Source organism: Sciurus vulgaris, assembly GCF_902686455.1.
Source record: "Sciurus vulgaris genome assembly, chromosome: 2".
Taxonomy (NCBI): Eukaryota; Metazoa; Chordata; class Mammalia; order Rodentia; family Sciuridae; genus Sciurus; species Sciurus vulgaris.
In genome coordinates, this window is record NC_136462.1 from 178,510,620 (window position 1) to 178,526,998 (window position 16,379).

Genomic DNA, 16,379 nt, shown 5'->3' on the forward strand with positions numbered 1-16,379 from the left:
GACTTCCCCAGGGCTCCTCTGCCACAGGGCAGGCAGTCCAGAGGCAGGTGCTGCCGGCATCAGAGGCGTCCTCTTGGTGACTCTTGCCTTTCACGTGTGGCTGCAAGATGGCTGCTGTGCCCCGGGCAACGCATGCACTCTTGCGGCATGGAGGGAGAAGCAGCGCACCGCACGCTGCACACGCTGCACACGTGATCAGGAAGGCAGGGACTCTCCCGGCACTCTACCAGCAAAGTTCTGCTCACTTCTCAAGGGTCAGATAGATCAGTGTCACATGGCCACCCTGGGAGCAGGAGAGTGGGGAAGAGGATTGTGCTTCTCAAGCTCTTAGTGGACGCAGACAAACAAGAATGGGATTGGGTGGGTGTTGGGTATCCACTCTGGTGTCCACACAGATGGGTAATGAGGTGCTGAGGCCTCCCCTCCATCTTCTCCCCAAGTTGGCCAAGGCTCTTCCTCCTTCCACCAAGATGGGTGCTGGGTACTGAGCTGCCAGAGTGAACCAGCATGGCTGGGAGGGAAAAGGGAGAAGACAGGATTACCTCCTCTCTGCTGGCAATAGGAGGAGCTCTTATTTGTTCAGCATCCCACATGCCAGGCTCTGGGCTCATGAGGGTCCCTAAGAACAGATGAGAAAATAAAGCTCAGGTACCATACCTGAGTATGTATGCAGTGGAGCCAGGGTCCCAGCAAGGAAACCAGACCCGGGCTGCCTGGCTCTAAGGAAGGCAGTGTGGAACAGACGCCGAGGGAGCCCTGTTGGGAATCCAGACCAGTCCGCTCCGCGGCTGTGGGCAAGTTGGCCAAGTTATGCTTGGTTTTCCTCATTCATTCATAAAAACAGGAAATGGATCAGTAACAGCCACCTTGGGGTGGTTTGAGGACGAGTTAGTATAAATTACCCAGAGACACCCTGAGCCGTCCGTCAGCTGTGGCCATAGTACTCTCCCCACACCCGCACGCACACTTCTGCCGTGGTTTCAGTTACCCATAGCACAAAAATGTTAAATGAAAAATTCTAAAAATGTTTGAAGTTGCATGCTGTCCTCAGCATCATGATGAAATCTCACCGTCCCACAAGAAGCCTCCCTTTTTCAAGGGGATCTACACTGTATGCACTGCTCACCCATTAGTCACTTAACTAGCCATCTGGGTTAGGAACAGGGTTCCGTACCGCCCACAGTGGCAGGCGCTCGCCGTGGGGGTGGGCTGGGTGCTGCCTGCTATTGCTGCCTTCCCTTCCCCCTCCCCACAACTCAGCCACAGAGGAGCTGCCTTTGAATTCATCACAAGAGCTTTTTGACCACTGTCAGGCGCTGTGCTAAACCCTTTACAAAGCCCCGCAGCCCATAGGTGGAGATGCCCTTGCACTCAGTTGTGCGGCAAATGGCCTCAGGGGCCAGCTTAGAGCGACATGCACTTGGCAAGGGGATCACAGTGAGCCAACTTGGGTGGGGGGACTAGTTCAGAGGGCTTTTTTGGCGGTCTCTGCTCCAACTCAGCCCCAGAGCTATTCCCCTGGCAGCCACCAGGTGGCAGGCTTGCCTTCTACCTGGGACTCCAAAGGGAATCCCATTCCAAGCTCCTCGCATGCAGGGAGCAGGCTGAGGCAAGGTACAACCCTAGGAGGAAGGGCTACTTCCCCAGGACACACAGGAAGTTGAGCTGGCCCCCTATGAAACCCTGGTCCCTGGCACCAGGCCTGTGCTGTACCCCAACTGTGCTCAGCCCCAAGTAGGCATCATCCTTGAAATCCTTTTTGGGAAGGGCATCAAGGACACTAGGAGAACCTAGTTCTGTGGAGTCTCCCCTCTCTAAGACGCAGGTGGTCCTAGGACCAGCATGGCTCTAGGCAGGAGTCACCTCGGTGCCCTCTGTGAGACCTCAGCTTAATATCCTCTTTCAGAAACCTGCTTCAAGCCAGGAAGCTAGCAGGCAGCCCCCTCAGGAAGGCCTTGGAAGATGATTGGATATAACGTCCTCACCATGCGGAAGAAGCAGGCCCAGCGAGGAAAGTAGTTTAGTTTAGCCATGGTGACGTAGCAAAGCCAGTGGAAAGCCGGGACCCTGACCCCCAGCTCACTGCCCTGCGCTGTATGTGCCACCTTCTCAGCACTGACTGGTGAAGTTCCCTGAATCTTGAGAGGAAGGAAAATAATACAAGGCTTATAACCCTGATACGGTGAACGTACTGCCTTCTAAAGGAGCCCTTCCCATTGGCTCCTGCAGCCCCTCAGTGACGGCCTGCAGAGGAAGAGCCAGGTTTCTACCCGCCTGACCTAGAGACCCTGTCTGCTCGGTCTGACTTCAGTGAATTGAATGCACTGGTCTTGGAGGCAGAGGAGCCTAGGTCCACATCCTTCTCCCTCCTGATCCTCAGTTTCCACATCTGTTAACTACTTTTCAGAAATTAAATTTTAGCTGGGTGCAGTGGCACACACCTTTAATCCCAGCAGCTCAGGAGGCTGAGGCAGGAGGATTGCAAGTTCAAAGCCAGCCTCAGCAACTTAGCGAGACCCTGTCTCAAAATAAAAAATCAAAAGGGCCAAGGATGTGACTCAGTGGTTAAGCACCTCTGGGTTCAATCCCTAGTACCCAAAAAAAGTTAGATTTTAATAGACTTGAGTTTGTTTTTTATTTGTTCATTTTGTTCTTTTCCTACTTCTATGTTTTGTTTTGTTTTCATTTCTGTTTTTGTTGTTTTTTTGGGTTTTGGTTTTGGTTTTTGTTTTTTTGTTCTCAGTGCTGGGGGATGGAACTCAGGCCATGCATTCTAGTTTCTTGACTTGAAAGCTTAGATTATGTATTTTGTGTCTTTCTAGTTTTCTCATGCATTCACTTAGGGATATATATATCCCATATATATATATATATATATATATATATATATATACACACATATATATATAACATATATATATTGGTTTTGTTTTGTTTTGTTTTTTGTTTTTTGTTTTTTGTTTTTTGTTTTTTACTGAGGATTAAACCCAGGAGTATTTAACACTGGACCACATCCCCAGTCCTTTTTTTATATTTTATTTTGAGACAGGGTCTCACTGAGTTGCTTAGGGCCTCAATAAGTTGCTGAGGCTGGCTTTGAACTTGTGATCCTCCTGCCTCAGCCTCCCGAGCTGCTGGGATTCAGGCATGTGCCACTGTGCCTGGCATAAAATTTTTTCATGAGTACCACTTGGCTGCTTCTTAAAGGTTTTGATGTGGACTTTTTTTTTTTTTTTTTTTTTTTTTTGCACAAGGGATTCAACCCAAGGGTACTTCACCACTGAGTCACGTACTTTTTATTTTGAGTCAGGGTCTCACCAAGTTGTTTGGGGTTTTGCTAATTTCTTGAGGCTGATTTTAAACTCGTCATCTTCCTACCTCAGCTTCTCTAGGACCGGACCTTTGCCATTTTGTTATTGTTCTGTTTTGTTTTTTGCTCTTGGCCCGAAGCCTAGTACACAGCAAAGACCTAATACCAGAGGGAGGAGCACAGCTGTCCAGGGTCAAATCCCAACTCAGTCACTTACATATCTGTATGACCTTGGGCAAGTCATTTCCTCTTGAGCTTCAGTAACATCATCTGTAAAAACCAGATCCAAATACTTAGGGTATTAATGAATTCAAGGATAATCTACATAAAATGTCATGGTTCACAGCCCACCCTGGCCGATGCCAAGAAATGATCTGAAGATCTGACTAGAGAGTGCAGAAGAAGGGGTCCTTTGTTCTCTGACCGTGGGCCGCTCTGCACCAAGAATGATATCTCTAAGACACCTACCTTCCCGAACACCCTTGAAGAAGGCAGTCACTTAGTATTTATCAGGCCCTCTGCTGATAGGCATGCAGCAGTGAACAAGATAGCTGGGGCCCACCCTCACCAAGGTCACAGTCCAGAGGGGAAGGAGACACCTGTCAGCTAGGGCCCAGGACTCCTATAAGGGAGAGTTAGAGGGTCCTCTGAGAGCACGCATCAAGGAGACCTGCTGCCTTGTGAGTGCATGACATAGAGGTCAGGTCGTGTCTGAGCTGAGGGCTAAAGGAAGAAGAAACCAGCTAGTGGCAAGAACCTCCAGCTAGCAGAAACAGTACATGCAAAGGTCCTGGGGCTGTGGCCAGAGCAGGTGAGGATGGAGAAGGAAGCAGGAGCCACATCTCATGGGGTCTTCACACCACTGGCCAGCACTGGGGACTTGGGAGGGTTGACTTGTGGGTTGATGTCTACCTTTCAGATGCTGCAAGGGAAAGGCGGTACGCCTGGGCCGTGGAAATAGGCTGAACCGTGCCAGGGAGGGTCAGCTCAGGGCCTGCACAGTAGGGCAATCTCGTGTCCTCAGGGGCTCTTGGTATAGTTGTCCTTTCTCTAAACCCAGCTTTACCAGGAATCTCAGCAGACTTTCCGGGCCAGGCCAGCTGGGGGTGAATCCAGGGGAGCCAGCAACTGCTGGTTCACCTTCACACAAGCTGCATCAAAGGCAGCTGCGTCATCTTCGTCACCATTACAGAAGCATCTCCCAGAGCCCTAACCCTGACCCTGGCAGCACGGCCTCTGAGAATGAGACTGGCCGGAGGCTGCAGTTTTAAATCTGGTGTCTGAGTGATGCATGCTGCCAGCCAAACTCCTGGCACCCCTGAAGCCCGTGTCCTTGCGCTGCTGTGTGTTGGCCACATTCCCTTCCAGGGGGGAGCAGCCCTGGTCCCGAGCCCGAGAGCTCTGGATTTAGGTCAGCCACTGGCTTGCTCTGCCATCCGGGCCAGAACTGACCCATAGTTAGGCCCAGGAGAGAGTGGGTGTGGGGCACGGCCCTGAGCAGGCGCCCTGCTTAGCTCTGCCTAACCAGCCTCTCTCCCACAGCCTGCCCTCCTCTACCTGGTACCTGCATGTGTTGGCTTTCCCGTCCTGGTCGCGCTGGCCAAAGGAGAAGTGACAGAGATGTTCAGGTAAGGCTGGACGGGCAGAGGCTCACGTGGACAGGTGCACCTTCAGTGGCCAAGGGGGTGATGGTGCTCGTCTCCAGGGGACCACTGTTCCCCCACCTGCTCCGCCCCTCCACTGTACCTGCCAGCACCTGAGAGTCTGGCCCGAGGATACCAGTGGAAGCCTTCACCTGGCCAGGAGCTGGGGAGGGAGAGGCCTGGGACCCTCTAGGCAGCTGGTCTTAGGAAGGGAACGCTAGTGTTGGCTTCTCCCCGACCCACTGCCCGGGGTCCTGGGCTCTCAGCCTGGCTCTGCCATCAGGTGACTGGAAGCATGTCCTCCTCCTCCCCAGCATCAGTAGGATGGGGAGGTGTGGGGGAAAGTGCCCTCGATATGCCCTGCCTGAGCTGCCCCGTGGCCTTCACCGCACGGCTCCCTGCCTTCTCTCCAGTTGGGCTGTCTCACTCGTGTACCCCGCCCCGGGCCACATCCACATCTGCCACACCTTAGGCACAGCCCCACCCCTACCCCAAGGCCTGCGTGACTCTAGCAGGTGTCTGCTCCCTAGCACCAAGACCTGCTGCCAGGGACCTAGAAATAGCTGCCAGCTGCGATTAGAGCTGCCCACTCGGGGGCTTCCACCCAGCTCCACCTGCCTGGTCTCCAAGTTGCCCCTCAAGCGCCTGCCAGGGCCTCCTGTGCACCTGGCTGCCCGCGGGGCAGCCTGTGACTCACCCCTCCCCCGTACCTGCATCTGCCCTCCCTGTCCTGCCTGGAATCCCCAGCTCCCAGCCTCCCTGTCTGTCCTCCTGGCCTGGCAAAGCCCTGTGGTCTCTGAGGCAAATGGGGTGAGATGTGAACTTGAGGACAGATTTGAGGAACCTTTGGGGTGAAGCATGGCCCCTGATCCCTGAGTTCAGCACCTCACCCTCTAACTTACCCAGCCTCAGGCCCTGGGCTGACCTCCCTAGTTCAGTCCTGTTGTGCCCTCAGCAGCCAAAGCTCTGCCCAGCTAGGGCAGAAGGTACCCTTTCATCCACGTGGTGCCTGGTATCCCTAAATACTCTGCCGTACCGGCACCCTACCCCACCTTGGCCCCCTCTCACCAAGGAGGTCCTTGGGTAAAGGTGGAAAAGCAGTGGGTCTCTCTCTCTCCTCTTCTCTCCTTTTCTCTTCTTTTTCTTTTTTCTGTGGCGCTGGGATTGAACCCAGGGCCTCCTGCATGCTAGATAAGTGCTCTTCCACTGAGCCCCGCCCCGCCCTCTCTCTTCTTTTTATGGCCTTTCTCTTTTCCCCTGATTTCCCCACTTTATTGCTTTTATTTTCTTTTTCTGTTACTTGTCCTTTTTATTTTTTTTATTTTATTTTATTTTTTTTTTTTTTTTGGCGGTGGTGGTACTGGGGATGACCCAGGGTGTTCCCAGGGTGTTTCACCACCAAGCTGCCTGCCCAGCCCTTTTATTTTGAGACACAGGATCTTGCTAAATAGCTGAGGCTGGCCTCAAACCTGGTGATCCCCCTGCCCCAGCATCCCAAGTAGCTGGGATTACAAGCGTGGGCCATGTCACCTGGCTCCTTTCTTTTTACATTTTTTTTTTTTTTTAAGTTTGGTTTAAACACAGTTTGAAATTCCGCAGCTGTGAGAGGGAGAACACCCTCACACCCCAGGAGGCCAGCTCTCACAGACACTGAGAAACACCTGTGCTCTGAAATGCAAATGTGCACACACCCCTGGCGGCATTCCTAAGCATCCTGCATCCCCCGGCTTGTTCCTGAGCATCCTGCATCCCGCGGCTTGATGTTTTTGCATGTGGATGTGTGCGGTTTCTCAGGGCTGGGGGTCAGACCTCACCCAGGCTGGGCACACTGAGCCACACCACCAGCCCTTGGCTTTTACCTGCGAGATGCCGCAGCAGCAGCACACGCACCATCAGGGCATCCTTGTCTTTTTGCTCAGCTGTGCGGTTTGTCCTCTTAGAGGTACATCTGTCCTTTTTCCTCCAAGTAATGGTGGCCTCTTCTCACAAAGCCTGGAAATGCAGAGCAAGATAAAAATCAGATGTGTGTGCTCCTTGCCCCTTGGAAAGGCACTCTGTCCTCCCCGAGTCTCTCCTCTCCATCTCTTGTTCTCTCTCTCTGTCTCTGTCTCTCACACAGCTACGAGTCCTCTGCGGAAATCCTGCCTCATACCCCGAGGCTCACCCACTTCCCCACGGTCTCGGGCTCCCCTGCCAGCCTGGCTGACTCCATGCAGCAGAAGCTAGCTGGCCCTCGTCGCCGGCGCCCGCAGAATCCCAGCGCCATGTAATGCCCAGCGGGTGCCCACCTGCCCGCTCCCCCACTGCCCCGGGCCCAAGGTAGGGCACACACTCCAGCTCTCCACGGCCACCAGCACTCTGCACACCCAGCCCTTTGGGGAGCAGGGAGCCCAGAACTTTGGTGTATTCACCAGCATTGTGGGGCTCATGTGAGAGGGTGGACGTGAGTGGCCTTTGCCAGGCAACGGTAGATGCTGTGACTGCCCCCGTGTGTGCAGCCTCACCACAATATTTGAGAATCTCCTTTCTTCATCTGTCAGTGGGCACATTTCTGCCTCACAAGGTTAATCTGGTGAGGAAATGTGTGTATTGCCCTTGACCTGAACACAGTTGGTCAACAAGTGAAGCCCACAGGAAGAGCTAAGCTAAGGTGTCCATCTTCAAGAACAGTCCCCGCCACTTGCACCCCCGGGACTGAGCTGTTGGGCTCCAGCCATGCGGCCTGAGAGGCAGCCCATCTCCCTCCCATCGGCTCATCCTCCCTGCCCCCTTTTTTCCACTCTTCAACAAAAGGTTCAGGAAGCTTAAAGTTGATCCATATAAGCTCAGGCCCAACCTGCCCCACTTGCTGCTGTTCTTGCTGCCTCTTGGCACCACCAGGGCACAGAGAAAGCAGTCTGGGGAGGGCACAGTGGGTCTGGGGCTAGGTACTGGAAGGTGCTGGGCAGCGATGCAGAGCTGATGTCCTTACATGCCCAGGGCTTCCTAGGAGCAATGGGTGGAAGGGCAGCAGAGTTCTGTCTCTGCCTCCTCTGAATGTGGTTGGTTTGTTTGTTTTTTGTCTTGTTTTCTGATCAGTTATGAGGAGTCAAATCCTAAGGATCCAGCAGCAGCAACAGAATCCAAAGAGGCCACAGAGGCATCAGCATCGAAGGGACTAGAGAAGAAGGAGAAATGATGCAGCTGTGCCTGACCCCTCAGGGCCAGACCAGCCAGGCGGGGATGGACTGACAGGCATGCGTGGGCAGAGGGTGCAGGAGACCGCTCCAGGACAGGGAAGCGGGCAGCAGGATCCCTCCGGCGGGTCTCTGTGGCCTGTTTCCCTCTCCCCCTTCTCTGGCCCTCCTCTGCTCCTCCTCACCCCCTGCAGGCAAAGGAAACCCCCAGCTCCCTCCCTCCCCGGAGCCAGGTGGGAGACTGGGTGTGATTTTTAGGTTTTTGTATTGTGGACTGACTTTGCCTCACATTAAAAACTGCTCCCACGGCCAGGGCGGGCCACTGTGCTCCGGGAAGCGTCTCCTGCCGGGTTCACTGGGTCTCATCTGCCCACCCGAAACTTCAGCAAGCCCTTTCCTGAGTACCCACTGATCTGCGGGGTCAGTTCAACACCCCCAAAACACCCTGTGGCCGGCAGAGGGGGCCCACAAGCCCTCGCGAGTCTTGGGTTTTCCTCACCACCTTCCTCTCAGTACTTGAGCAGCTGCTCACTGAACACACCCCCCACCCCCACTCACCTTGGTGTGTTGTAGGGAGAGAACCTGAGGCCAACCTGACTCCACAAGGGGACCAACAGTTACAAAGCCAGCCTGCCAGCTCCCGTGCCCTGATGTCCATATGGCTTCAGCTGGAGAGGGCCCGCACCCTGGGCTGGTGGAGATCAAGGCCCCATCTCTCCCACTCTATCCATTCCTGGTTCTTCCCCCAAAAGACTGTTGCACGGCCAAGTACCACACAAGGGCCAGGCCTTTAGAGAGGCTGGAGGGGAAGAGACTCAGTCCAGTAACTCCAGAGCCATCGGGCCCAGGAGCTGTAGATACCAGGACCAGTTTCCCTAACCCCTGGCCTGCCAGAGGGCCCCCAGTGAACCAGGCAGGGAGTGACAGCCTTCATCCGTCTGCCTGGGAAGGGGCCACTGCGTGGGGCCACTGCCACTCTGATCATCAGTCATCTCATTCTCACGGTCCCCGGCTGTAGGTGCTGCTGTCAGCCCGCGCGCATGTGAGGGAACTGAGGAAGACATGGATGTGGCCTCGAGCAATCCAGGTTGGAATTCAAAGTTCTAAGGACTGTGCAGCTGCTCTCCAGACCCCTGGGACCAAGTCAATGTAACTAGTATGCTGGGCCTCTCTGAGCCAGCCACCAAACTTCTCTGGGCCTGGGATAATATGGAACAGGAAGGCAATCTCAGGCTTCTAGCCAGGGGGTCCTTTCAGGGACTTCTGGATCTCTGCAGATTCCAGCTGCCTCCAGGGGGAGGCCGTGTGGTCCTGGAACAAAGCCCCTCTGAGGGCGGCAGATGGGGCAGGCAGCCCAGGCACACAGCGTGGTTGGCTCTGTGGCCCAAGGCCCACAAAGGCCTCATTGAGTCACCGCTGGCCCCCGGCGGAGGCTGAGGTGGCAGTGGCGCCGGGCGCCTGCCACCTAATGACCATCCTGGCCTGGCCAGATGTTCCACAGACCTCGGCAGGGCCGCCTGGCCAGCCGGCACCGCAGAGGCCACTCCAATTCCAATTAACCAGCTTCAGCTGAGCAAACAGCGGGCAGCGGGGCCCAGCCCGGGCGGTAGGCCCAGCCTGCAGAGCCTCCGAGTCTAGACTCCAGATGTGAACCGCCACCGCCCGAGTCCCATGGAAAAATGGCACCAGGCCGGGCACGGATTGGGCCTGCACGCTGGGCGGCAGGGGTGGGTGGCTGGGCAGGGCCACAGTGGGCCTGGTGCCAGCCTCTCCCTGGGGTGGGGGTAGATTCTTAAGCTACTCTAAAACCCCAGAGCACTGCCCCTTATTTGTGTCCTCCTCTGGGCCTCAATCTCCCCTGACTGCAGAACAAGGGGCTCCAAGGCGGGAACCAGCCCGGCGGACTAAGCCCAGGTACAGGCTTGGTATGTACCAGTTAACATGTGACCAGCGTTACGCTAGTATTATAAGACACTGAATCACTGTAGCAGCTCTTGAGATGCCCTTCTCCCACCCCTTTGGTACTGGGGATTTGGTACTGGGTGCTTTACCACTGAGCTACATCCCCAGCCTTTTTTTTATAAATTTTGAGACAGGGTCTCACTACGTCACTGGGGCTGGCTGGCCTTGAATTTGCAATCCTCCTGCCTCAGCCTTACTGATCTCACAGTGCCACCATGCCCTGGCCTTACTGTTTTCTTACAGATGAGTGAAGTGAGGCAAAGAGGCCTTAAGTGCCCAGGGAGCACTTGAACCCAGGGTGGCTGGATTCCATGACCATGACAATTGACCATGGTGGCATCTGACATAAATTAGAATTCTGGATTTCCTGGTTCTCTTCTTGGGGGCAGCATTGGTGGAGTGGGATATGGGCGGCAACCTCAAAGTCAGTAGTGCAGGGCTGGCTCCCACAATGTGCCTGAGAAAGCCACCCACTCTGTCCTGTTTCCCCAGCCGTGAGGAGTGAAAACCTCTTCCCTAGGCAAGTCCATCTTCCGGGGAAAGCCTTGAGCCCTCCGTGGGCTTCACTAGCAGGTAGGTAAGATACCAATCAAGTCGTTGGGAACAGTAGGGTATACGAAGGTCAAACGCCCAGTCACCCTGAAGGAGAGACAGGTTATGACAGCGCAGGAGTCATGCCTCAAGGCTGCCACGCCCCTGCCGGATCCTGAGGGGCAAAGCAAAAGCCTGTGCTAGCCGAAGGTCAGAGTCCAGCCGTCTCGCCCTGCACGGACGCTGAGGCAGGAGGGCTTGCCTCAGCGAGACCCTGTCCCAAAATATAAAGGGCTGGAGATGTCATTCAGTGGTACAGCGTCCCTGGGTTTAATCCCCACTACCCACGAGTGCTCAGCTGTCCCTGCACAAATGGGGAACCCTAGTCCTCCCCCAAGAAAGCGAGACCTGCGGAGTCACGGAGTGGACAGCACAGGGGGTCCTGCCCCTCCCTTCCCGCCCCCGCCCCGCGTGACTCCCCGCAGGATCCCAGGCACCGTGGAGGGAGGCGGAGGCTGCATCCTGCCGGGCGCGTCAGGAAAGGCCGAGCAAGCGGGAAGGAAAGCACCACCTCCCGCCCCCGCCGCGGCCACACCTGGGCTCTCGCGCGGGCAGGGGGCCGGCAGGCGCCTGGCTCCAGCGAGTCTGGGCCGCCTCCCCGCGCGCCCAGTGGGGGCCGCCAGATGGGCCCGCCGCCCGCCCAGCGACACGGGCAGGAAACTGCAGCCGGGCGGCCAGGAAGGCGCGCGGGAGGGAAGGAGGGAGGGAGGGGCGGGGCCGGGGCGGGACCCGCCCACCAGGACGCGCAGGGACTGGCCGGCTGGGCGCGGTCCAGTCCCGGCCCGGCGCGCCCTCGCCGGTTTCCTAGAGCGAGCGCTTTGCCTCATCGTGACTCGGTTTTCCCACTTGCAAAATGGGACTGTCAATCTCAGCTCCTGGGACTAAAGGGCACCTTCTTTCCCTTCCCTTCTTTGGTTTCTTACCTGGAAAAAGGAGAACAAACGTACCTGCCTCGGCCATGGGTTGGCTCCACTGGGGTGTAAAGTCGGGGAGAGCTAAACCCATGCGTTTTCCTCCCCACGATATAACCCCAGCACCCGGCCCGCTGCCTGTAACATGCAGGCATCCAGTATGTGTGAAGTGAATATAAAGGTCTGGGACAGTCCTGAGCCCAGGCACATTAGTGACCCTTCACATTTGCTTGGCCTGGCGCCAGTGCTTGCCAGCGGTGTGGCTTCCTGTCTACTGTGAGCTTCATTTTCCTCTTGCACCTTCATGGATGGGTCTGAGGATTAAAACAACAATCCAAAGACAGCACACGTAGTATGTCCTCTGCAGATGGTATGTGTCTTCAAGGTATGAAAAGAGACACTATTTGGTGTGTGAAGGCAAAGGAATTGGGTGGCTTAGGGAATTTTTTCTGTATATACAAACTTACATAATTTGCATTTTTAAGATTTTGAGCCAGATGAATCTAATTTCAAAAACCAACACAACAAAAACCAACACAATTGCCCGAGGAGGTGGCCAAGCTAGGGAGGCTAAGGCAGGAGGATCCCAATTTCAAAGCCAGCCTCGGCAGTTTAGCAAGGCCCTTGGCAACTCGGCAAGACCCTATCTCTAAATAAAATACATTTCAAAAAAGGCTAGGGATGTGGCTCAGTGGTTAAGTGTCCCTGGGTTCAATCCCCAGTACCAAAAAAGAAAAAAAAAAAAAAAAAAAAAATGGAAAATGAATTAAAAATTAATCTAGTCATGGGGGGGGATAAATATTATCTGCAGATGGCCAAGGAGGCATCTAAAACACAGGGTCTGAGACCTGCACAGGATCACACACAGCAAAGAAATGGCAAAGAGGAGATCTGAATGCAAATTCATTGGACTCCAAATTAAATAGGAGGAGGAGTGAGGGGAGAAAACTCACCTCCCTCACTTGCTTTTCCTCACTTCCACCAAGAGGAGGGAATCCCAGGCCAAGCAGAGGGAAAGACCCAGGAAGAGGCAGGAGGGGAGGGAGAGAGGCCAGAAACATGATGGATGAGATGTAGAAAGGTGGGCAGGCCCCCAGGCCTGGCCAAGGAGCTTAGGTTTAATGCAGATGGCAGCGGGCAGCCAGGAGAGAACCATGAGCAGGAGAGTGAGAGTCCTCCCTCCCTCCCTCCCTGCCGCGGCCTGAACCAGGGCCTCAAACGTGCTGGGCAAGCACTCTACTACCAAGCTCATCCCCAGGCCTTTTCATTCTTTATTTTGAGATAGGGTATCAATAAATTGCCTAGACTGGCCTAGAGTTTACAATCCTTCTACCTCAGCCTCCATGTCTGGATTACAGGCCAGCACCACTGTGCCAAGCATCCTTTCTAGAAATGGAGAAGGTGCCAGACAGTGGCACACACCTATAACCCAGGCATTTGGGAGACTGAGGCAGGAAGATCCCAAGTTCAAGGCCAGCCTGGGCAATTTAGCAAGGCCTTGAGCAACTTAGCAAGACCCTGTTTCAGAATAAAAAATAAAAACAGGATGGGGATGTAGCTCCATGGTAAAGTGCCTCTGGGTCCAGTCCCCAGAACCACCTGCCCCAAAAGAGAAAGAAAGAAATGGAGGTGGTCAGTAAACCAGGGATAGGGCTTCTGGCCAGTAATGATGATGTTCTCAATGATAAAAAGGCAAGGGCCCTCGGTGAACAAGAGCACCTGAGGATGAAAGCAGGCACTGTGGACTCTGGAGTCAGGTCATCCAGATGTTCCTCAGCAGCACAGTGGTGCCATAAATCCATATCCTGACCCCATTTACCAATTTCCTCTTCCTTCGGGATTATTCATCCAGCACCACCCCCACCTGTAAAAAATGCCCTGAGGCCGGGCGTGGTAGCATACGCCTGTCATCCCAGCGACTCTGGAGGCAGAGGTGGAGACAGGAGGACCTGGAGTTCAAAGCCGGACTCAGCCACCACAAAGCCCTAAGCAACTCAGTGAGACCCTAATAAAACACAAAACAGGGCTGGGGATGTGGCTCAGTGGCCAAGTGCCCCTGAGTTCAATCCCTGGTACTCCCCCTACCCCACCCACCTGCAAAAATGCCCTGGAGGGGGTCTGGTGGGGAACGCCTGTAATGCCAGCCGCTCAGGAGGCCGAGGCAGGAAGATTGCAAGTTCAAAGCCAGCCTCAGCAATTTAGCAAGGCCCTAAGCAACTTAATGAGACACTGTCTCAAAACAAAAAATAAAAATAGTACAACCATAGAAATGAAAAGTTGTACCCCATTTGTGTACGATGAATCAAAATGCAGTCTGTAAAAATAAAAAAGATTTTAGTAAAAATAAAATAAAAGGAAAGGACATGTGGGATGTGGCTCAGTGGTTAAGTACCCCTGGGTGCAATCCTTGGTACACAAAAAGAAAAAAAAAAACCCCAAGCCAGAACTGGGAATGCAGCTCAGTGATGAGGGTACACTTGCCTAGCATATTCGAGGCCCCAGGTGCCACTCATTTTTAAAAGGCTGGGGAGCAGCATTTGTCTAGTATGCCTGAGGCCCAGCTGGGGATCGAACCCAGGGCCTTATGCTTGCAACTAAGCTATATCTCCAGCCCTTTTTTTTAAACCAGGGATTGAACCCAGGGATGCTTAATCACTGTGCTATATCCCCTGCCCTTTATATTTTGAGACAGGGTCTCCTTAAGTTGCTGAGGCTAGCTTTGAACTTTCAATTCTCCTGTCTCAGCCTTCTGAGTCTCTGGGATCACGGGCATATGGCACTGTGCAGTGCTCCAACTGTTTACATACCTTACATCTTTTGTGTGTTGGGGGTGGGGGGATATTGGGGATTGAAACCATAGGTGCTCTACCACTAAATAACATCCCCAACCCTTTCTAGTTTTCTGGGTTTTTTTTTGTTTTGAGACAGGGTTTTGTTAAATTGCCCTGACTGGCTTTGAACTTGCAATCCTCCTGCCTCAGCCTCCTGCGTAACTGGGGTTACAGGCATGCGCCACTGGGTGCGGCTTACGCACTGTACCCCCTCAATAACCCCTCCCTCGTAGTTTGCTATCTCCACTACACAGATGAGGAAATAAAGGCCAGAGGAGAAAGGACCTGCCCAAGGTCCCAAAGGCCGTGGGGCGGGGGTGGGGGAGGCAGTGGTGTATAGCTCTGTTGGTAGAGTGCTTGCCTTGCATGCACAATGAGCTGAGTTCAATCCCCAGCAGCAACCCGCCCCGCTGCTCCACCACCAAAACAAAAAACAAAACAAAACAAAAAAGCCTTCCCAAGCCCAGGCTGTGGCACAGGCCCGTAATCCAAGCAACTCAAAAGCTGAGGCAGGAGGATCGCAAATTTCAGGTCAGCCTCAGCAACTTAGTGAGACCCTGTTTCCAAAAAAAAAAAAAAAAATGGGGCTGGGGATGTAGTTCAGTGGTCAAGTGCCCCTGGGCTAAATCCCCACTACAAAACAAGTTGGGGTGTAGGAGAAACACATTCCTGCCACCCAGAAATTCCTGCCAACAGTTTTTGTCAACTGTTTCTATGCTTATCACATATTGTTTAACCCAAATCAGATCTGCGGGCATTTTGTTTTGACACCTGTTCCATCCCCAGCTGACTACCTCCTTCCCATTGAAGCAGGCTTTGTCATCCTATCTAATACCAGAGAGCAGTTAACCTTTGTCATTTTAAGGAAGGACAGGTGGGACAAACAGACATCTGCATGTGAAGGCAGACACCTGCCTTGCAGGTGGGGCCAGCCACCGTCTTCCATAGAAATGGGCTCTTCCTACTCTTCTTCCTGCCACTCCAAAGCAGTGGCTGCCAGTCCAGCCCTGTGTCCTCTGCCCCTGGGGCCAGGGAGCAGGGCCCTGGCTGGGGAGTCCAGAGAGAGGACTCAGCCCCTGGGTTTTGCATTCAAAGCCTCCTCCAGGTGCCTGTGCTCCTCGGGCAGGCGGCCTTGCTTGCTCCAGGAGCTGGGTGCCCATCTCAGAGGAACCCAGGGCTCAGTGGGGGAGGGAAGGTAGAGGCACCAGAGGCACACGTGTCACAGATGGGGAGAGGAGAAAACCCCAGGAGACCAAGGCTGAAACTCCAGATGCCTAGGTCGGGGTTGGGGGAGGGGCTGGCCCTTGCTGCCTGTGAGCCAGGTCCTTTCTGCTGGTCAGGTCCACTATGTGATTATGAGTGTGTGTGTGTGTGTGTGTGTGTGTGTGTGTGTGTGTGTGTGTGTGTGTGTGTGTGTGTATTATGAGAATCTGTGCAAGTGTTTGGCTTGGCTTTGGACGAGTGTGTAGATAAGTGTAAGGGTGCTGAAATCTTATGAAAGGGCTGTGTTGTGTCTGTTTGGTTACAAAAAATTTAAAGTGTTTTTTTGTTTTGTTTGTTTTTATGATACTGAGGCTTGAAAGCGCCTGTGGGCGCTTTCCCCCTGAGCTACATCTCCAGCCCTTTTTATTTTTTATTTTGGGACAGGGTCTCACCAAATGATTTAGGGCCTCTCTCAGTTGCTGAGGATGGCCTGAAACTTGTCATCCTCCTGCCTTGACCTCTTGAGACGCCGGGATTACAGACCTGCACCACTAATGGGGTTCAAAGATTTTAACTGACTTTTTTTTTTTTCCTGGTACTGGGAATGGAACCCAGCGCCTCTAGGAAAATGCTCTGCCACTGAGCTACACCAGCCCTTTCCTGGCTCTCATTTGTGATTCTAGAATCGGACAGACCTCATTCTATAATACAACGAGTGTCCCAGTGAACTAAGCAGAAGAGCCTGGCTTCAT

The 16,379-nt window shown here is 53.9% G+C and overlaps 1 protein-coding gene and 1 long non-coding RNA gene across 9 annotated transcripts in view; one reads left to right on the forward strand and one right to left on the reverse strand.

Moving 5' to 3' along the window:
- Positions 1 to 8,441, forward strand: part of HM13 (histocompatibility minor 13) — a 43,974-nt gene extending 35,533 nt beyond the window's left edge. For 2 of the 5 annotated variants that reach the window (XM_079128293.1, XM_079128295.1), the window contains 3 exons: positions 4,853 to 4,938; positions 7,073 to 7,272; positions 8,032 to 8,441. In XM_079128293.1, the coding sequence (XP_078984419.1) occupies positions 4,853 to 4,938; positions 7,073 to 7,223 (237 nt within the window). In that variant the 3' untranslated portion in view covers positions 7,224 to 7,272; positions 8,032 to 8,441. The remainder of the gene's footprint in view (positions 1 to 4,852; positions 4,939 to 7,072; positions 7,273 to 8,031) is intronic. The other 3 variants (XM_079128294.1, XM_079128296.1, XM_079128297.1) reach the window with 2 other exon arrangements.
- On the reverse strand, positions 2 to 13,957 carry LOC306654615. 4 transcript variants are annotated; one of them, XR_013761994.1, is made up of 3 exons: positions 13,458 to 13,957; positions 6,813 to 6,945; positions 2 to 788 (listed from the first exon to the last, which is right to left on the reverse strand). It is a non-coding gene; the product is annotated as an uncharacterized lncRNA (long non-coding RNA). The 4 variants fall into 4 exon arrangements; XR_013761995.1 differs by lacking the exon at positions 13,458 to 13,957 and adding an exon at positions 11,218 to 12,028; XR_013761996.1 differs by lacking the exon at positions 13,458 to 13,957 and adding an exon at positions 11,120 to 12,028.
- Positions 13,958 to 16,379: the final 2,422 nt, after the last annotated feature.